At 38.3% G+C, this 21,951-nt stretch overlaps 2 protein-coding genes across 2 annotated transcripts in view; both read right to left on the bottom strand.

The window, feature by feature from the left end:
* SLC25A36 (solute carrier family 25 member 36) overlaps positions 1-21,018 on the bottom strand; it is a 46,170-nt gene extending 25,152 nt beyond the window's left edge. Inside the window, exons 1-3 of the mRNA XM_043992979.1 lie at positions 20,665-21,018; positions 9,976-10,146; positions 6,956-7,033 (exon numbers count right to left, since the gene is read on the bottom strand). Of these exons, the coding sequence (XP_043848914.1) occupies positions 6,956-7,033; positions 9,976-10,146; positions 20,665-20,705 (290 nt within the window). The 5' untranslated portion in view covers positions 20,706-21,018. The remainder of the gene's footprint in view (positions 1-6,955; positions 7,034-9,975; positions 10,147-20,664) is intronic.
* Positions 12,286-12,827, bottom strand: LOC122746897 (small ubiquitin-related modifier 2-like). Its single transcript, XM_043992980.1, has 2 exons — positions 12,674-12,827; positions 12,286-12,616 (listed from the first exon to the last, which is right to left on the bottom strand). Exons 1-2 carry the CDS (start codon positions 12,825-12,827, stop codon positions 12,540-12,542), a joined length of 231 nt encoding a protein of 76 aa, XP_043848915.1. The 3' UTR covers positions 12,286-12,539.
* Positions 21,019-21,951: the final 933 nt, after the last annotated feature.

Genomic DNA, 21,951 nt, shown 5'->3' with positions numbered 1-21,951 from the left:
AAGAAGTAGAGTGGCTTGTCCAAAGTCACCTGGATTGCAAATGGTAGGGCTGAGCTTTGAATGCAGATCTTCTGACTCCTAATCCCAATACCTGTTCCATTATACCTTGCTGCCTCTGCTTTTTTTTGAGGTCAAGTCAATAAACATTTATTAAGAACTGACTATGTTCATGGCACTGCACTAGGTGCTGGGAATACAAGTACAAACAGATAAGACAGTCCCTGCCCTCTAGGATCTTACATTCTAATGTGGGAAGAGTACATAAAGGACCAGGCATCCTTTTTAAAACACAGTTGTTAGGTGTGAGAAGGGCATAGTAAAAAGGTTTCTGGAACCTAGTAGACGAGAGTCACTAGTGAAGGCTGGAGAGAAATGCAGACAGACATAGCTGGCCTTGGTATCCTCCTCTAAATGGAGGTTCTGGGAGAGACTAGCCAATCAGAGAAAGGCCATGGCATGGAGAGGAACTTCCAAAGTGAGAAGTCCAGGGGTATATTAAAGTTCTAGAGTAAAGAGGTTTTTGTGGCAGAGTAAGGTCCAGAAAATGAGGAGTATAGCCTAGAGAGGAAGGTATCTTTTGTGTTTATATCCTAATACTTAGCACAGTGCCTGGGGGCAGAAATGGAAGAGAACAAACATTAATAGTGCCTACTATGTGGTAAGTGGTTTACACTGTGATCTCATTTGCTTCTCACAACAACCCTGGGAGGTAGGTACGATTATTATCTCCATGTTACAGTTGAGGAAAGGAAGGCAGATAGAGGTTAAGTCATAGGGTCACATAACTAGTGTGGGTCTGAGGCCTAATGTGATTTCAGGTCTTCCTGACTCCAGGCCTACCACTTTAACCATTGTGTACCACCTGGCTGCTTGGCATATAATAAGCACTTAATAAATGCTTGTTTCCTTCTTTCCTTTTTGAGGAAACCAATTTATATTTGCAATTTCCTATCAAACTATATGTTAGTGGCAGTTCTCAAAATGTGGTCTGAGGTTACTTGGGGGATCTAAGATCTCTTCAAGGGGTCTATAACCTATTTTTATAATAATACTAAGATGTTATATGCCTATTAAAATATTCCCCTCTTTTCCAATTACATATCTGAGGCCGTATTTTCTTCAAGTTTCAACCAAAACAATATATGGCAACATATTGAATGTAGAAGCAGATATGAGAACCCAGCCATCTTCTATTAAGCAAAACATTAAAGAGATCTGCCAAAACATGTAAATTACTATTCTCATGAATTTTTTTGTCATAGAAAATGAAGTTATTTTTTATAAAAATATTATTTTAAGATTTAGTGGTTTTGTTAATAATTTAAAATTTTGTCATTTTATTTTTTAATATAGTAAACACCATCATCATGATGCTGATAATAGCTAACATTTTTATAACGCTTACTATGTGCCAGGCACTGTAATCCATATAATTAAAAGTTATTTGGAGTCCTCAGAAATTTTTAAGAGTATAAAAGGGTCCTGAGATCAAAAAGCTTGATAACCCCTGTGCTATGGTGTTCTTACCCTCCCTATTGATAGTTTCCTTTCATTCTTTGCTCTTGAACTCTGACATTTCTGAATCTGGTGTCCCCGAATCTTGTCCTTTTGCTAAGATACCTTGATATTTGTAAATATACAGATACACATACCATCACCACCACTACCACCACCATCACCCTGAAAAAAACACACAGCATATTGAACTGAATTTCACAATGGATATTATGGAATTACCATTCTCAGTTAAGTCTAGATTCCCTATTCCCCTTACATTCTACTGCTGGACCCCCGTGATTTCCTCTTCCAGAGATAAGAAACCCATGACACTTTCAAGCTTCCTTCCTTTTCCCTAAGTCTAGTATAAGACCAAAAGACTTCTGAAAGCTCCCCTGTCCAAATCTTCCATCTTGTTTCATTAAATCTGGATTTTATGTAGGAAATAGGAAGGAAAGAGGACTTGTAATTAAAGGATCATTTAACTTAGAAGTTAGGAACAAAGTTAGTTTACTTGATTCTTGTAAAAACTACTAAATACTTAGTTTAACTGAAAATTTTGAAGTGCAACTGTTATATATGTATATTGACCTAGTCCACACATTTGCCTTTATAGCATGACATAATGAAAAGAACAGACTCTAGAGTCACAGGAATTACAACATTCAAGACCCTGCTTCTCACACTTCCTGTATAAATTTAGACAATTCTCTTTTGGGCCTGAGTTTCCCTAACTGTAAAATGAAGGGGAGGTTAGATTATATGGCAGTCTAGTCCAGCTCCAGATCTATGATCCTAAACTCCAAAGTCAAATGGGGAAAACTTTATTCTCATTTACTAGTCACAAATTAGATTAGTAAATTTTGTTTGTAAGTTGTGGTATATGGATGTAATGGAATACTATTGTGCTATAAGAAATCATAAGCAGGTAGATTTCAGATAAACTTAAGTGGACGGATGGTGAGCAGAACCAGAACATTGTACACAATAACAGCAACACTGCGTGATGATCAGCTGTGACAGACTTAGCTTTTCTCAGCAACACAATGATCAAGACAATTCCAAAGGACTCATTATGGAAAATGTTCTCCATACCCAGAAAAAAGAACTGTGGAATCTGAATGCAGATTGAACCATACTGTTTCTACTTTTCTTCTTTTTTTGAGGTTTTCCCCTTTTATTCTGATTATTCTTTCACAACATGACAAATGAGGAAATATGTTTAATGTGATTGTACATATATAACCTATATCAGATTGCTTTCTGTCTTGGGGAGAGGGAGAAAAATTTGGAAGTAAAAATCTTATGAAAACAAATGTTTTAAACTAAATTTTGTTTCCTTCAAAGTTAAGTCTTCTAGAGAGGACAGATTACTGTACTCTAAACTCATAAAGTAAAATTTAAATCGAACACTTTATTCTTAACAAATACATAAGAATTACAATAAAATGATGACTGTATTAACACAAACAAGAAGACAGTACTGAATTTAACATCACCCCTTAATAAGTTTTGTGCAATATTAGTTATAATCAACATACGACGATATAAACTTTGCACTAATGAACTGCCTGAAGATTTTCAGCTTTTAGAATTCTTGTTATTTAATTTCTATCACTCTAATTCTTTTTCTTATCTTTTTCATATTTCTCTTCACTATTCTTAACTTCCCTGCTTTAAGTTCTGCCCCATCCCCCATCCTTTACACACCTGACAAAATGATTTTTCCTAAAGTGAAGGCCTGAGCATGCCTCCTGTCCAACAAACTCCAGCGATTCCCTATTACCCATAGTCATATACAAACTCCCTTTTTTTGAGGGGGAGGGAGGGAGGAGGATTTAGTGTCCTTTACAACCTGGGTCTTTCTTAGTTAGGTTCCCAGTCTTCTATGTTATTCTTCACTTTATGGCTGCCATACTGATTTGTTGTCCTTGTTATCTCCAGTGAGTGTCCTTACCTTTGTACTGGCTGTTTTCTGTGGCTGGAATGTTCTCCTACACTTTTGCCTCTTAGAATCCCTGGCTTTAAGATTTAGTTCAAATTCCAACTTCTAGAGAAGGACTTTCCAAGTTCCCTTGACTGCTTATGCCTTGCCTTCTCAGTTTATCTTGTACTGGCTCTGTACATACCTTTTTATATATGTTTTAAATATTCTGTGGGCAGGGAGACAACTTTTTATTTGTGTCTCTAGTATTTAGCATGGTGCCCAACACATAAATGGGAAACAAGGTGGTACACTGGATAAAGAAGAAGGCCTGGAGTTAGGAAAACTCATCTTTCTGAGTACAAATCTGGCCTCAGACACTTACTAGTTGTGTGACCCTGGGCAAGTCACTTAACCTTGTTTCCTCAACTTTAAAATGAGCTGGAGGGGCAGCTAGGTGGCTCAGTGGATAAAGTACTGGCCCTGGATCCAGGAGGACCTGAGTTCAAATCCGGCCTCAGACACTTACTAGCTGTGAGACCCTGGGCAAGTCACTTAACCCTCATTGCCCTGCTAAAAAAAAAAGGGGGGGTGGGCTGGAGAAAAAAACAAACAGCAAAGCATTGCAGTGTCTTTGCCAGAAAACCTGAAATGGGGTCACAGAGAATTGGACACTACTGAAAATAAGTGAACAAGAACAACTGTACATAGTAAGGGCATAATAAATGCTTGTGATTCTTCAAACTTAAAGAAAGCACTTTTGGATAGATCAATGTAATTCAGATTTTTAAAAATTATGAAGGTCTATAGCTAAAATTTATGGATTTACCCAGTTCCATGGTGTTTCAATCCAATGACAAAGTTATTTCTTTTAAATCTAAGAATTAGAACAGGATCCTCTGAAATGATACCATCAAAATTTTAAATCTACCTATGGTGTATCCTTATACATTTTGATATGCTTCTTTCAGCATGTACTTTCTTTCAGTGGTCTGTCCTGGAAAAAACCACCACTGACTTCTAATTAAATTATGTAAGGAAGAAAATAAGTTTTTTTTTCTTTCTGATACCCACATATGGATGTGTAGCATTAAACACAAATTTTAAAAACTGGAATTACATCATTTAGATTTTTCAACTCAGAAAGCAATTAACATGTTTTATCTCAATACTTTGTGAATTATTTGCATTCCTATGAAATCACATATGGTACTACTCGGATCTTTCTGACACCTGAAAGGGTTTACAGCTCTTCTCTAAACTCCTATAGTACTCTTTTCCTGCTAGGTGGGTAGGATTACAGTAGGAAATGTGACAGAGGAGATATTAGGTGAAGAAATAGTATTAAGAAAGGCACAGAGAGGGCAGCTAGGTGGTGCAGTGGATAAAGCACCGGCCCTGGATTCAGGAGGACCTGAGTTCAAATTTGGCCTCAGACACTTGACACTTACTAGCTGTGTGACCCTGGGCAAGTCACTTAACCCTCATTGCTCCACAACAACAACAACAAAGAAAGAAAGAAAGAAAAGGCACAGAAGCAGAAAAATATCAGGTATGAATGGAGGGCAAAGAAATTCAGTTTAGTTGGAGCTTAGCTTACAAGGGAAGAAATGATATGATAGAAAGGAAAGATAGGGCCTTGAAAAATCAAGCTAAAGTTTGTGAGTTAATGAGTCTACTTTAGGGTAGTAGAAATAGAAAAGGAGAAGAATCTGAGAGATGCCGAAGAAGTAGAATCCAAAGGACATGAAGTAGGGAAGAGTAAAATATATCAAGGTTTCAGGTATGGGAGAATGAATGAATGAATGAATGAATGAATGAATGAATGATGGTAAGATTTATCTCCCTAGGAATGATAGCTAAAGACAGGGAGGTTTCCAAAGAAGAAAGATAAAAGAGGAGGTGGAAGGAAGCATGCAAATGAGTGGGAACGTATATACATATGTCAAGATCAGAACCTTGGGTAATAGTTATTATAAGCAATTAGGAATAGAAAAACGCATGAAGCACACGGGAACAATTAAAGTCTGGGTTCTCAACCTTTTATGAGTCAGACTGATGAGGAACCATGGACCTCTTCTCAGAATAATGTTTTGTTGCCTACAATTAAAGTTGAAGGAAATGCTAAATTTCACTTAGATATCAGTCAGAAAGATGTAATTTCTCCTCATCCAAGTTCTTGGACCTCTTGAAATCTATCCATGTACCCTTGAATTAGAGTTAGGAGATTGTCGGGAAAATTTTTTAAGTCCGACGGAAGAACAAAAACAACAAAGTTTCCAGGCTGAAGCAAATAGGTTTATTGAGGGAGGGTTAGTCCCCCAACAAAGCCAATAGGTTTACTGAGAGGGTTTTAGTCTCCCAATAAATCCGGTCATCCAGGCATTGCACCTGAAAGACCCAGAATTACAAAATCCATGGGTTTATATACCCTTCCAAAATTTACACTTGTACAGTATTATATCGTTAGTTGTGCTTCTAAAATTAAAACATATTCTTAGGAAATATGAGGAACTACCTAAATGACTATAAATGACAGCATTATGATAACAATAGTGTGGGTCATTGTCAGGCCACTGGTCAGCAGCATGAGCTCTTTATAGAAAAGTATGTCACTCGTGATTATTAAAATATAGCATTGCTGACTGCTAGATCTTGTGATATTACCTAATACTTGACATTGGAAAATTAGGAAATATGAGAAAAGACTTAACATTTTGACCTTATGCAATCTATATATAATAATATCTAAATATAATAAATCACAATTTTTTAGTTAATATATTGATTGTTATCTTAATCAAATCACTTATAACTATGGTAAATCTCTTATAACTAAGGGATGGGGAAAATCTCACTCACAAGATCCAGAAGAATATGGCATCTCTGAAGCAAAGGAAAGAGAGAATACTGTCTAGATGGAAGGAGTGTTTAATGGTGTCAAATGCAGTAAAGAGATCAAGTAAGATGAGGAACTTTAAGAAAACAGCCTCATTAGTATTGTAGGGATAGAAGCCAGATTATAGGTAGCTAAATGAAAGAAGGGGATGGGGGGGGAGGGGAGAAAGGGTTAGGTCAGGTAAGGAGGAGACATTGGTAATAGACCAATTTTCTTAAGAAGTACTATTATGAAGGGAACAGTAAAGATAGGATTTTAGCTGGATGGTGTAAAAATTCAAGGACTTCTGTTTCACAATTTCTGCACTGGTATCTGGATCCCCTATACCAAGAATTTATGTTTTGTATTTCAAATTATGTGTTTTTTCAATTGTTAATCTAAATGACTGTTCTTATTAGTATTAATAATGAAAAGTGGATCATGTTAAAAAAAGAGAGAAGATAAAGATGACCACAAAAAAACTCACTCTCCCCAAACTTAATATGGTATAAAAATATTCTTTTACTTTTAAAGCAAATAAAACAAAGACCCTAAAAACATTTCTGTACAGTGTTTTTTAGTTCATTTAGTTGTTAAAGTTCATTTATCTTGAAATGTGAAGAACAATATTTTTGTTGATTATTTTTACTTTTTACCTGGAAGGGGCCACTCCTACTAAATTAGGGCCTAATCCTCTGAACAAAGACCGAGAACCTTCTTTTTCCAAGATCATCCTGAAAGAGAAAAAGGAAAGATTTCATAAGGAATGTAGTTTGTCATAAAAATATTGTAAATAACATAGTATATATTTATACTTTAATCAGTTGTTGTTCTTTTTCTTTTTTATCAATTTTTCTTTTCCAAGAACAATCTGAAAAGTTATAGAAGGCTTCATTTAGTTACCTCATGTTAAGACTAATATACTGGTTTCATATTCCTTCTGAAAAGGGGAGTTATGGGAAGACAGGCACATTAGTACAATGTTGGTGGAGCTCGGAATCAGTATGACCATTATGGAGTTATGCAAATAAATTGACTAAAATGTCTATACCCTCTGACTCAGATTCCATTACCAAACTTATAGTCCAAGAAAGCCATTGATAAGAAAAAAGTCCCCATATATACCAAAAATTTATAGTAGCACTTTTTGTGATACCACTGAATTGGAAACAAAGTAGATGTCTAATGGTTGGGGGAAGGTTGGACATGAATATAATGAAAAAGTACCATGCTCTAAGATATAACTGAATGTGATGGATACAGAGAAGTATGGAAAGAACCGACAAAGAATGAAGCAAGCAGAGACAAGAAAACTGCATACAGAATGTGTACAATGCAAATACAACATAGAACAACAAAACAATCAAAAGTAACTGTTGCAGGGGCAGCTAGGTGGCGCAGTGGATAGAGCACCGGCCCTGGAGTCAGGAGAACCTGAGTTCAAATCCGGCCTCAGACACTTAACTCTTACTAGCTGTGTGACCCTGGGCAAGTCACTTAATCCCGATTGCCTCACCAAAAAACAAAAAACAAAAAAAAAAGTGACTTGCAAAATTACAAAGAAAAAATAAGGCTCCAAAAAGGATGAGAAAACACTCATTTAATCTCTTTATAGAGGTGGGATATCCATGGATGTGGTATTTTTCATACATTTTCAGAATTTTTTTTGATGTAGCAATTCATTTTGCTATTTTTATTCCTTTAAATTATTTTAAAATCTTTTTTTCCCCTTTAAAAATATTATTTGTGGCTGGTGGTACATGTCTGTAATCTCTATACTACTGGAGGAAGTTGAAGCTGATGGATCAATTGAGTCTGGGGTCTGGAATTAATTGTTATGAGCCCCAGGACTCTAATGCTACTTAAGAAGGGGCTAAGTGGTCCAATTCAGAAAAATGGAGCAGGTTTAAAGCTTCCTTACTGTTCAGCATTAGAAATGGGCTCATGAGGATGCTGTACTTCCAGCTGAATTTATAAGTAAACCGTACTTGTTCTCTCCCTACACTGGGGGCGGGGGGGGGGGGGGAGGGAGAGACAGGTAAAGGGGACACACACATTAGATTTTATTCATCACACACAGGTCTCAGTTTGCCTGAGCCAATGCTCATTCAGTGATTAAGGCCAGTTAAGGAACAAGACAAAGAATGACCTCTTTTACCTAGTAGAAAAAAAATCAATCTGGGAGGGGAAAACAGTCAAGGCTTAGGGCCAAAACAGAAACAATTGCTATTTACACTCACTTGGAACCATCAAGAGCCCAAAGAAAGGCCAAAGGAAGCTTGGGCTGGGACCCATGGTTGACCAATCAATGAGAGCCTGAGTAATTTGGGTTTAAGGCTTGGTCCTTAAAAGAAATCTAGCCTGTCAACCCCAAGACATCTTACAAGGTTTCAGTGATCAAAATTCATATTCCTTTGGGCAGAACACCCACAAGTAAGGGTATGATTCCCTGTGCCCTGTTTGGATAAAGGGAGAGGAGAGAGAGGGGAAGGGAAGAAAAGAAGGAGCCCTTTTAAATTTATTAGCCAATTTATTACTTTTTTTTTTTTTTTGGTGAAGCAATTGGGGTTAAGTGACTTGCCCAGGGTCACACAGTGGTAAGATTTGAATTCAGGTCCTCCTGAATCCAGGGCCAGTGCTCTATCCACTGCGCCATCTACCTGCCCCTATTAGCCAATTTAATAAAGGAAAGGACAAGCAGATTTAATCTTCTTGTGGTAAAGGGCAACACAAGATGAGTTTATTTTGCTACTAAAAAGTAAACATCATTGAACTTAGTTCAAATAGATTTAGTCCCAAATGTCTGATAAACTCAGACACAGAACATTTGGTTACATAAGAAGCCTGGAAAATGCTAATCCTCAATGATCTTTCTATTTTAAAAACGTACAAGACTGTTGAAAGTTCTTTGAGTAAAGAGATGTTTCATTTTTGTATTTGTATTTCCATTGCCTAATACATAGTAGGTAGGCAATTAATAATTTTTTATTGATTATCAGGAAAACTAACTTCTAATTTTTAAGCTCTAGCTATTCTGAAGCACAAAAAAAGATTACTACTGGTTTTTGTCTATTAAATTTTTTTAAGCAAAGGTTAACATTGGATGATTTTATTTCTGTTACTACAAAACACATTTTATCAGGAGGCAAAAACAATGAATACTATTTTCAGATCAATAAATGATTCTGTTACTAAAATACCAATATGTAGACATGTAATTATGTATTATCTATCTGCATGCAAAATTTGGTATCAATTTAAATTATCTGGCTCACAATCTAGTAACTGTTTTGAAAAGCTAAAGTATTAACCAAAAAGATTATATTGGTACTATTATTCCTTAAATAAACATTACAAAACTCATTAATCTAAGGCATATAATATCACTGTTAGTTTTTTGGGAAGAGATACAAAAGAGATTTTTATTCCTCTAAGTAGAGAAATAGAACTCAAATATACATGATTTAAGAATGACACAGTTCCCCTGTTCCATCTACATAAGCCAACAAGAAATTTACAATACCACTATCTTAAATAATCTGAATGCGCCCAACAGCTTCTCTAAGCTTTTTAAATAGTTTCAAAATGTTTCAAATTTGGTAAATTACAAATAACATCCTGAGATCTACTTAGTATTATTGACAAACTGAGGAAAATACGTGAGTATCACACTTACTTTAGACAATGGAGAGGTCCAGGAGAGACTCTAGCTACCCGGTTGACACTAGCACCAGTCATGGTGTTCAGCTGTACTTCAGAGATGTAAAGTGTCACAGAAGAGGACTGTAGCCTTGTTTTCACAACTTCTAGTGGACATGTTAGAATTGCACCAACAGTTCCCCCACATCTGTAGCAAAGAAAACACACAGAAATAATTGTTGTTCTACTTGTCCCTCAAAACAACATTCACTTCTGTCCCACATGTAGACCTTGCCCTTTCCCAGGTGCTCAACTATAAGAGATAGCTCTGAGCATGAAAGAAATAGGTGAGTCATTTTAATTTTTTTTGGGTCACATTTCTCATCTGTATTGAAGAAAAGCTCCTGGAGGAACAAAAAGATTCAAATCTCTTTATATTTGAGAAAGCTCTCTTCATTTTTAGGTAGGTAGTGAGGGGAAAAGAATGAGAACATCTGAAATATATAGAGATGAAACCAGGTCACTAAGGATAGTACTGCTTAGGCCCATCAAATATAACTAAATGCCCAAATAGGTTAGTTTGCAGAGTATTTAAAAATTTAGTGAGGTGGCTTATGCCTGTAATTCTTGCTACCAGGAAGACCGAGGCTGGGGGATCATCCGAGCTTGGGAATTGAGATGCAGTAGGGCTAAAACTAATTAGGTATCTACACTCTAAGTCGGGCACCAACGGAGTGAGCCTTATAGGAGTGGGGGTGGAGGCACCAAACTGCTAAAGGAGAAAACTGGCCTAGGTTGGTCAAAAGTTCTGTGTCAATCAGTAGTGGGGTCAGAGATGTCCTTCCAGCTCAGGTGAGACAGGAGATTCAGTCTCAAAAAACAATCCCAAATTATAGTCAGTATTTTTGAAATGTTATTTAAAGGGGACATAGAATAAAACAGAAACCAATTAAAAAAATAGTACAAATATCTGCAATAAGGATATTAAATGAAAGCTCCCAATTAGTTTATAGAACATAGTAAAGAATTAAGAACTGCACTGTGCAGATTTTTAAGAAAGTGTCTGTAATAAGCCATGATGTAAGAACACCTGGGATTTAGTCTGAGCTCTGACAGAAGTTGCAGGACAATGGAAAATTCACCTAAATCTGTTGGCCTCAACTTCCTCACACTTGTGTAAAAGTAAGAGTTGTACTATCTACCTCAAAAGGCTACTGAGAGCAAAGTACTATATACAATGTGAACTATGATTATTTCCAGGTCTAATTATACTTATTTCCTTACAATTCAAGTACTTCCAGAATACAGATTTAGACTCATGTATGGAAATACACCAATTTCTACACTGGTTTACTTAAAAATGGCCAGACAGGCCCCTGTACATCAGCCAAAGGAATAACATGGGCCCATTCAAAACCAACTAAGTGTTTATTTGAAAGATTTCTAAGTTACCTATGACTGGAATTATATAGAACAAAATAGCAAATAAAACTCATTAAAAGACATTTGAGGCATTCAAGTTATGAGAACTCCATTTTAATAGAAAGGAAAACAGTGGAACTGCTCTGCTAAATAGGCATTCAAAAATTTTTATTGCTTTTAGTTCAATAAAGAATGAAAGGTTTAAATAGCTTTTTAAAATTGGAAAAGGCCTATTTACAAATTGTCCGCTTATTTCACATGGGCTATAAATTACACATTGCAATTTATAATATTGTAGATTTAATCACAGCCATGAATTTTCAAGGAACACTGCTATGGTCTAATATAGATTGAGGAATAAAGACACCATATTTGTGGTGCTTTTTGAACCAGTCTCATTATTTTAGTTAAACTTTGTCTTTACCAGTGTTTATAACTCTATTCAGGTATGCTTTAAGGTAAAAATAACTGAGGTAAAAATGTCAGCCAATTTTGAATACTTATTGGCTTTTTACAATATCAGGACAGAAGACCATTCTAGCAACTACAACTAATTATTAAAAACCAACTTTTTTTTTAAAATTTTAAACAAGAAGTTTATTTAAACAACAAGATGTTTGACTTGAAGGGAAAACTATCTAGGATCAATTTCTTTATAGTAATTTATCCCTACTGAGAGATTGCCCTACATGTAACAGCTATGTACAAAAAAGTTATAAAATCGTCCTTGGTTTTACAATGATAAAAGAAAAACATTGAAATTATCCAATCAAGCAAGGTATGCAAGGATTTTTTTGTGTTTTTTTTTTTGTTGTCGTTAAACAGTGAGAGCAAAATAACTTACTGGAATATAAAGATAAAAGTTGAATGAGCATGCCACTAATGGAGAAAAAGGATATTTTCACAGAACCAGTTTGGTTTTCCCCCTCCCCATCTCCATTTGATGTTGATCAAAACATACCATCGGCCATTTAGTTAAAAAAGAAAATATGCATTATGCTTGTGCACATACACCAGTTACTTTATGTATAATAAAGGAATGGGGGAAGGGAATCAAAGAAGAGAGAAAACTATACTGCAGTAGTCAGGATGTGGATGAACCAAATCTTGGTTTTCTAATTGTGAATGTATTGTTTTCCTTGGGAGCACAGTTCTGGAGTAGAGTTGCAGGTTCTCTTTTTAGTAAACACCACCTGTCTGCTGCTGGAATACATCAATTGTATCTTCATCCTCCATTTCCAACTGTGCAGGTGTGTCTGTTTCATTGATTGGTTGCCCATCAAATTGGAATATGATCTGCCTCATTGACAAACCCTGTCGTTCACAATAGGCTTTCATTAGTTTACTAAGCGGCGTGTGCCTCTTAATCTTAAATTGCATCACCGAACCATCTTGTCCTGCCACCTTCAAATTAATGTGGTCGTTGTTTTCAGTCTGGACTCCTTCCTTCAGCTTTTTGTTGGCCATGGCGAGTCCGGGGGTCTCCTCAGCCGCTGCTTCACAAAAGAGGCACCAGGATGGTCCGCTCCAAAGGAATTGGGGGGAGGGGGGAGAGAAGCAGCAGTGGCAGGAGAAGGAGGAAGATGATGGTGAGGAAGAGGAGGACGACAAGTAAAAACCAACTTAAAAAAAATATATCCTCCTAAAACTCTAAGTATTGTCTAGCTCAACCATTTGTAGGGAGAATATAATCAATTGTGCTTTTTGATCCTATATCTCATTCTTCAAATGTACATCCTAATTATAGCTTCCCTCTTATCTTTGAATAGTGTTTAGTAAACATTTACTTGCATAAAAGGTTATGCTTTTATATAGTCTAACAGCTAAGTACATGAAAAATATAGTTGTACAAAATCAAATATTATCTATGTTGTACAGTCTGGGGAGACATTTAAATAGAAAAGGAAGCTACAGGTCTTGTCCTATGACCAGTTCACCTGTAAAATATGCATAATATAACAGTAGATTAAATACTAATATTGTATTGATCATTGCCTAAAGTAGAAGATTTATTCTGGCTATGAGTTAACAAAATATCTGTCTGTCTGTTTAAAGACCTGACTATAAGGTTTTTAGCATTTTGAAGTTAAGAGGAATCATCTGGCATCACATAAGTCCTAGAATTTAAAGGAAACTGGACTCTGGAATGGTTGTCACTTTCCTGAAGCAACCTAATTTGTGATAGGTAGTCTGACTTTTCTATACCTGCCAGCTACCTATTTTTTTTTTTTGGTCTTATGATTTCTAGGTTAATAAACTCTCTACCAATGTAAACTGGCAACTGTTCAGCAATTTATAATCTTGGAAAGTTGCCTGAGACCATGAGAGGTTAAATAACTTGCCCTGGGTCACATAGCCAGTGAGGCCATGTTCATGATCTGTTAGAGGTAGAATATGAACCTAGGTCATCTAAACTCCAAAGATGGCCCTATATACAAGACTCTACAATCCCTGTTTAGTACACTGGAATTCATGGTCATTTGTGATCTATTAATAGTAGAGAATGAAAATTTCTTCACTATCCCCATGTAAAATAAGAAATGTTTAATGACAGTTTGGAGGCTTGATGAAAGAGTAAAGATAAGCCCCCCCCCTATCGGTTTTGAACTGTTTCCTTTACTTATTATTAAAAAAAATTTTTTTTTTTGGGTGAGGCAATTAGGGTTAAGTGACTTGCCCAGGGTCTCACAGCTAGTAAGTGTCAAATGTCTGAGGCCGGATTTGAACTCAGGTCCTCCTGAATCCAGGGCTGGTACTTTATCCACTTCACCACCTAGCTGCCTGGGAATTTTTATTTTATTATTTTTGTGTGTGAGGCAATTGAGGCTAAGTGACTTGCCCAGGGTCATACAGCTAGTAAGTGTCAAGCATCTGATGCTGGATTTGAACTCAGATCCTAATGACTCCAGGGCTGGTGCTCTATCCACTGCACCACCTAGCTGCCCACTTATGCGAAAAACATGGTCTCTTAGAGCTATTTACTACTGGAATAAAGAATTGTAGATGAACATTGATGACCAATAGGACTGCTTGTTTTCTTGAAGTTTATTTAGCCAGGAGGAAGCTTTCAAATGTAATTGGTTGAGTTGTTTAGTAATTCTAAAAGAATTATATGGCAGGAAAGATATGCTTCAGTGATGAAAAAGTGTCAGAATTTCATGTGCAAAAATGATTATTGGGCATGTACAAGGTAAGTGGCTTTGAGCTTTACTATTACTCTAAGCTTCTTGGCCCATGCAGGGGCCAAAATCATAAGATGTGATCAGCAGGCAATGAATTTGATTGGTCTTTTCAAGAGTTTTTGTCTTTAAGTAGAATCCAAAGCTGCAGGACTGGATCTGTCCTGGGATGCATCAGAAGAGAAATGAGGGTGAATGGGGGATAGAGAATCAAAGACAAAATCTAAAGACATGCCATTCTGTGGTTCTGGATAGCTAACAAAAGTACAGTAAGAACCAAATTATCCCCAGTAACATTAGAGACAGAAAATTTTATATTTAAAGGGAAAAAAAGGAAGTCTTAGATTGAGTTTTCAAAATAATCTTCCCACACACAAAATTTTCACTGGTGTCAATCTACTTTAGTGTCAATGTGAAAAATGAAGACTTTATCAGATGATCTGTAAGGTTCCTTTTAGCACTACCATTTCATAATCTTTTATATTTATATATTTTTGTGAGAATCAGGCCTGAAAAGAAAACATGACTTCGACATCTAGAAGTGACCTTTCTGGGGTTTCGAAGGTTGGAATGGCGCTTGGAAGTTGTGTCTAACACTTGTGGGTCCTGTGAATCAGTGCTACTCGTCAATTAGCTTGGAGCTGTGTCTGAGGATGGCCCTGCTTCCTGTTTCACAGGGGGCTTCTGGGAGAAGCAGCTAAGAATCTGGGTCTTTTGGTTTGAGAACTGGCTGTTGGTGGGAGGCATTTTTTCCGCTCTTAGATAGGTAAAATCGGCTTTTCCTCTCTCGCTCTCTTCACTAACTTCAATACACTTTAATAAATACTTAAAAGCCTAAACTGACCCTTGCTGAATTGATCAGTAAATCTTAGCTAGTTTATCCCACCACACTGGGGTCAGGTCAGGTGACCACACATTAGATTTTTTTTTTTTTAGTGAGGCAATTGGGGTTAAGTGACTTGCCCAGGGTCACACAGCTAGTAAGTGTTAAGTGTCTGAGGCCGGATTTGAACTCAGGTCCTCCTGAATCCAGGGCCGGTGCTCTATCCACTGCGCCACCTAGCTGCCCCCACACATTAGATTTTAAATACCACAGCTAGAATTTTAGCCTTTACACTTTTTTGTATTTATACACTTTCCTAGTAGACTTATCACTACTTATTGTTCTCCCAACATCACTATGTTAAGGAAATGACTGCCTACCTGTAGTTAAATATGGTCATAATTCATTCCTCCAAACATAACCTAAAAAAATTACACAGATTACAATACAGGCAAAAACATATTTTTTGTACCTCTTGTCCAATTTTCTTCAGGTATATTCTTATTTTTAAGGCTGTTTTAATGTTGTTGTTTTTTTTACAATTTTACTAGAGCAAAACAACACAAACATACTTATTTCAGTTTTTTAAAAATGTATATAAATGTTTGTAGACTGTCTAAAAAATATGCTATTCTTAGGTACCCTCCAACATGTGGGGCAGATACTCTATGAAGGATAACATGGACAAGAATGGCACAGGATGCTTCAGAAGGTACAGATGAGATGCAATCTGCACTAATGAAGGAAATATAATATCCACATAGTAACATCATAGATTCAGTGAATGTCTATAAAGACTGCGATTGAGAATATTTATACGTTTATATTAATAATGACAAATATCCACTGGTTATTATTTTTAATGTACCACAATTAAGAAATGATCTTTCGGGGCAGCTAGGTGGCACAGTGGATAGAGCACCAGCCCTGGAGTCAGGAGTACCTGAGTTCAAATCCGACCTCAGACACTTAACACTTACTAGCTGTGTGACCCTGGGCAAGTCACTTAACCCCAATTGCCTCACTTTAAAAAAAAAATGATCTTTCTATAAAAACTCTACAAGGTCAGCAACCTTTTCAGTCCTAAGTACTATCAATGAATGGTGCTAAAGAATAAAATTGTTCTTTCAAGGGCTGATAGAAAAAGGAGAAAGAAAAGGACTTAGAAGGGAAAAGAAGTAAGCAAAGGAGAAAAATAAAGAGATTAAAGGGAGATTAAAGAGGAAATGGAAGAATGTAAAAATTACCATAAATGCCAGAATACTCTGTGTATTTACAAGATATAGAGCTTCATAACACATATTCATATGAAAATATTAGCACAACCAGAATTTTCAATTCCTAAGATGACTCTTTTAATAGAGCAGTTTCTGATATAATAACATTATAATAATAGTCATATAATTTGGATAATTCCTTAAGAATTCATCATAGGGGCAGCTAGGTGGTGCAGTGGATAGAGCACCGGCCCCGGAGTCAGGAGTACCTGAGTTCAAATCCGGCCTCAGACACTTAACACTTACTAGCTGTGTGACCCTGGGCAAGTCACTTAACCCCAATTGCCTCACTAAAAAAAAAAAAAAAAAAAAAAAAAGAGTTCATTATAGGGGCAGCTAGGTGGCACAGTGGATAAAGCAACAGCCCTGGATTCAGGAGGTCCTGAGTTCAAATCCAACCTTAGACACTTGCTAGCTGTGTGACCCTGGGCGAGTCACTTTAACCCTCATTGCCCCCCCCCAAAGAGTTCATCATGAAGAAATATCTTATATTGTTAACGTTTATAAAGTTCTTTCAATATAGGAAAAAACTATATAGAAAAATGGAAATAGCTTACCAAATTTTAAAATATGCCACAAAATTTTTGGTTTCTTTTCAAACTCTTCCAGTATGGAAAATTCCTCTTCCCATTCATGTTAAATGATGTAAAGCTAGGCACAGTCAATATCATAGTAACTACTAGAACTTTGACTCTTAAAAATTTTAAAGACCATTTTAGTTTATGTAATAGTTTCTTTTATTTTTTTTGTATAAAAACTGCAAAAGTGACACGAAATTTGAATTATAGTGAAGCCTGTATCAGTCACATCTTTTTTTGGGGGGGGGGCAGTAACAGTTAATTTATAGTCAATTGTCTCTAAAACTGGAATAACGCAGACAGATCTTACAAACAACTCTGAATATTAACTCTGCCAATAAATGAGACCAAAGGGTGTCTTATTGGAAGCACGGGGTATGCATGTGAGTAAGTCAGATGAATACAAGGTACAGTGCCAGCTTTCAAATGTTTCTTATTTAACAATGTTGCTTGTTACTAGAAATCTTTGAATTTGTGATACTGATAAGCATATGTATACACACACACACACACACACACAAAATACAGCATCAAGCAGTTTGAAAACTCCAATGTTAAAATTTCCTTGATGATAAAATTCAACATTACTGTGAAATATTACCTTATCCATAAAATTTAGCCCCTGTCCACTTAAAAAAAAAAACACACCAAAAACCCAACTCAACAAAAAACACCATTTATGTATGACCTTTAATAATTTAATCCATATGATAACCACAGCACCTCTGTGTAGTGGTTAGAAGCAGTCCTCAGTTCAAGTTCTGGTTCTGACATATACTGGTTGTGTCACCTCGAGCAGTCCCTCAAACCTCTCAGGGTCCCAGGTAACTAAGACTGTAACTTAACAAAGAGGTTGTTGACAGAAACCAGTGGGGGAAGTTTCAACACTAGGACTCCCCCACAGTAGGGATATCAGTTTGTACCCTACAAAATTAAGCTGGTCAGCACAATTTTAACCACCAACTTACTAAACCCTGGACCATAAGAATAGTGATACATTTCTCCTTTTCCCTATGTGGTTAGTGTGAAAAGAAGAATTAGATCTCAGAATTCCCAAGTCCAAATTTATATCATCACATTTTCATCAGAATATAAAAAGAATGAAATTTAAATCCACTCTCCCATAAAGGATTTATAAATCATTTCTTTAGTGTTCAACAGCCATGAAATCAAAATTATTAGGTCCAACTTGAACTCCTCAATATTGGGCATCTCTTTCAGTCTCTTTAGTCTTCCAGGTTGTAGTTGCATAGTGAGGATATTGAATTTGATTATCTCACTTTGTAATGATAACACAGGAAGCATAGAAAGAAAGTTAAAGACTTGCCTAATGTCCAGCAGGTCAATGATTCTATAAAACTGAGGCTCAATGAGTTTGTTAAAGGATTTGTCTAAGGTGTTTTAATGGCTGAGTTGGGTCTAAAATCTAGATCATTTTACTCCTAGTATGTTTTTACAATGTACTACCCTGCTTCTATTCCTACAATTCTGATTCCTGAAAAATCTGTTAGATTCCAATTCTAGGTCTTAAAAAAAAAAAGTTTGTATGAGAAAAGACCAGTCTTGAAATCAGGAAGACTTGATTTCAAATCCTGTTTCTAACAAGTCACTTAACTCTTTCATTGTCTCCATGGGACTCTAAAAAATATACATGATGTAAAAGGAGACCTCACAATGATAAAACTAGAAGTGTAGAAACCCCATCCCCAAATTAAAAAAAAAAACAAAACAAAAAACAACTGTGAAGGATTTTTCTTTATAGAGACAAAACAACTGACCCGTGATCCTAAGCTAAAATGAACTCAGAATCTAATTTATTTGAAATGACTGATGTTATCAAGATAATAGATTCTTAAGAATTTGTTTCTTTGAAACTCATAGATCCTGCAAAAAGGGAGGCACAAGTTTAGTGAAAAGAGAATTAGATAATATTAAACTGTTTAGGTTCAAATCATAGCTCCACAGCTTACAATGTGACTAGATTTGGGCAATTAATTTCACCCTCATCTGTAAAATGATTTCCAAGGTCTTTTCCAGTTCTAAATTTATGATGCTAAGATCATATATAGGTTTAACTAGCTAAAAGGAAAAATGTCCTCAGGTTATTTTGGGGTCTAATTGACAATTCAGTGCCTCTCTCTAACCCAACACATTTCTTTGGGGGAAAATTCTTGGCCAAAATAAATGTTAAAAAGTTTTATTACTTCCAATTGATACAGAAAACATAATACCCCAGGTTAAAGTGAACTAAGCAAAGGGCATTTTAAGGTGCTTAACTGTGTTAAGCATTGTACAAAGAGTTAATTAAATAGTGTTCTAACCTTATGAAGCTGACAACATAGAGTCTTAACTGTATAATTATGTGGCATACAACTTAGCATAAAAGACTCTCTGACCCTGTCTAAAGGAATTTAGTTTAAGGAAAGAAGTAATATGCAAAAGGGCCTTACTTATAGTCTTCTATGACATTATAGTAAGATTCGTTAGATAACGGACAAGGTGGAGAGACCATCAAAAGCCTGAGATTTCAGTCCCAGTTTCTGTAAACACGGGCAAACTACTGGCATATTCTCCAGCCCCCAGTTACTCCATTAAAACAAAAGGGAACGTAACCTATCTACAGAGAAATTCATTACGATTTTTCCATTAGGTAATACATTTGGGCCCAAGGAGGAGGTGGAGACGGTGGTGGGTTGCTTCCAACTTTAGGGTCTCAGCTCTGCCCCAGGTCACGCACACAGTAGGCTCTTAAGTATTTCTCCCCATCCATAATCACAGAGTGAGTCTGCAGCAGCCTGGCTGAGGCTAGAATCCGAGGCCTTTCCCCTAGTGCTGGTCGTAGAGCCTCCTCGGGACCCAGACCAGGCGAGGCGGGGAGCCTCGGCAGGTCCGGAGGCCTCGGGCCGCCCCAAGGGCACCCGTTTTCTCCTCAGCCCCGCAGTTTCTGGGCTTTCCTTCCCCTCTCTTCTTCATCCTCCTCTCCCTCCAAGAGTCGTCACTTGCCAGGCCTCGGAGCCTACAGGAGGCCAGGCGGCCCCGGGAGCGAGGCCTGGCCCCTGCCTCTTCGTCCTCCCTCCTCCTGCTCCTAGGGTCCACCAAGACCCCCATCCTCCACTCCACCCTATCCCCCAGCACCCCGGATCTCAGATGAGGGAATGCGCTGGGAGCATTTTGACAAAGCGTAGTAGACAAGTTGTTCATTATTGTTATTTTGGGGGGTCTTTTAAAATTTCAATCCCGCCGCGCGCTCCACACCCCACTCCCCCATCCCTTCCGACTGGGTGACTTCTCTAGCCTCAAACAACCCCCCCGCCCCACGGCGTCTCCAAGCCGTCCCTCTCCCCCAACCCCTCCTTCCCCGGCTCTGTATCCCCCCCAACCTCCCCACCCCTCTTCCTTTCTTTTCCTCCGTTTCCCCCTACCCCCCTCTTCCGGCCCGGTCCGTACCCTCCAGCAAAGAGATGCACCAACGTGTCGCTCTGGTTCATTCTCTCTCCCGCATGTCCCCCGAGAGCAGAAGGCTGGACGGGGAAGCGGCGGCGGCGGCTTGGCTTGGCTCCCCAGGCAGGCCCGAGCTGCGCAGCTCAGACGTCAAGAAGGTGTGGGGGGAGGGGGTAGCAGAAGGGTGGCCGCGGGGAGTGTGGGGGGTGGGGGCTCAAGGCAACCGCAACGCGGCTGCTTCCCCCAGCCCGCACTTCGGCTCCTCGGCTCCCCGGCTCCCAGCGCCCGCAGCCCCTACGCCCTCTCCGCCTTCGCCGCTACCTCTGCAGCTACCGCCGCCGCCGCCGCTGCCACCGCCGCCTCCCTCCAGGTTGGCTTGGGGCCCCGGAAAGCGGACCTCAGGGAAAGCTGGCGGGCGGAACGTTCCCCCCCCCCCCAATCTTGAATATTCAAATAACCCCGACATAAACAGAGGCTCCTATTGGCTCGTGTCCTCCATTGGCGTCACACCGCCCGCACGCCACTTTCACGTGATCATTAAGCGTCTTCTCAATGAAAGCGGCGTCGGGAGGGAAGCAGGAGGGTGGTGGGGACCGAGGTGGCCTACGGGTGGGAGAGCGCGTGCCTCTGGGGCAGGCGCCGATCCAGGTTCTTCACGCCAGAGGCTGGATGGCGGCCACAGATCCGGAGCCTGGAAGCCCTGGCAGCTAAGCGCAAAAGGGAGGGGGGGGGGGAGCTGGAGGGGAAGGTTGTAAGCACAGTGGCACAGTGAACGTCTGGTGTCCTTCCCGTGCCCTACATTTTAGCAGGGCTGGGTGAAGTCTGGGCAGTGGGTTATTCTCACGTTGACCTTGCTCCATCTGACTTCACTGACTCCTGGGGTCTAATGGCTATTACACTTTAAAAACGGAAAGGCTAGGGAGAATAAAAACCAAAACCACCCTCCGAAGAGGGGGTCAGAAAACTCTCGGGGCAACTAAAAACGTTTTAAAACTCCCGGATCTTTTTTCCATTTTTTTTCTGGAAGAGCAGAGTTAAAACCACTTAGCTCCATTTATTCTTTTTTATTTTTTTTTGGTGAGGCAATTGGGGTTAAGTGACTTGCCCAGGGCCACACAGCTAGTAAGTGTCAAGGGTCTGAGGTCGTATTTGAACTCAGGTCCTCCTGAACCAGGGCCGGTGCTCTATCCACTTCGCCACCTAGCCGCCCCAGTAAAACACTTTTGAGGAGGAAAAGAGTGAAAGGAGAATAATGTAAATGGTATGGGGAGGGAATAGGAGGAGGGAAATAGC

The sequence above is a fragment of the Dromiciops gliroides genome, chromosome 3 (genome assembly GCF_019393635.1).
Source record: "Dromiciops gliroides isolate mDroGli1 chromosome 3, mDroGli1.pri, whole genome shotgun sequence".
NCBI lineage: Eukaryota > Metazoa > Chordata > Mammalia > Microbiotheria > Microbiotheriidae > Dromiciops > Dromiciops gliroides.
The sequence above is the reverse complement of the archived record's forward strand: the minus strand, read 5'-3'. Positions and strand labels throughout refer to the sequence as shown.

What these genes read in the sequence shown, in the direction of transcription:
- LOC122746897 (XM_043992980.1), bottom strand. Translation starts at nt 12,827, where the DNA reads ATGGCCAACAAAAAGCTGAAGGAAGGAGTCCAGACTGAAAACAACGAC. An exon ending in AGCCTATTGTGAACGACAGG is followed by an intron (nt 12,617 to 12,673) that starts GTTTGTCAATGA and finishes TCAATGAAACAG; the next exon opens with ACACACCTGCACAGTTGGAA.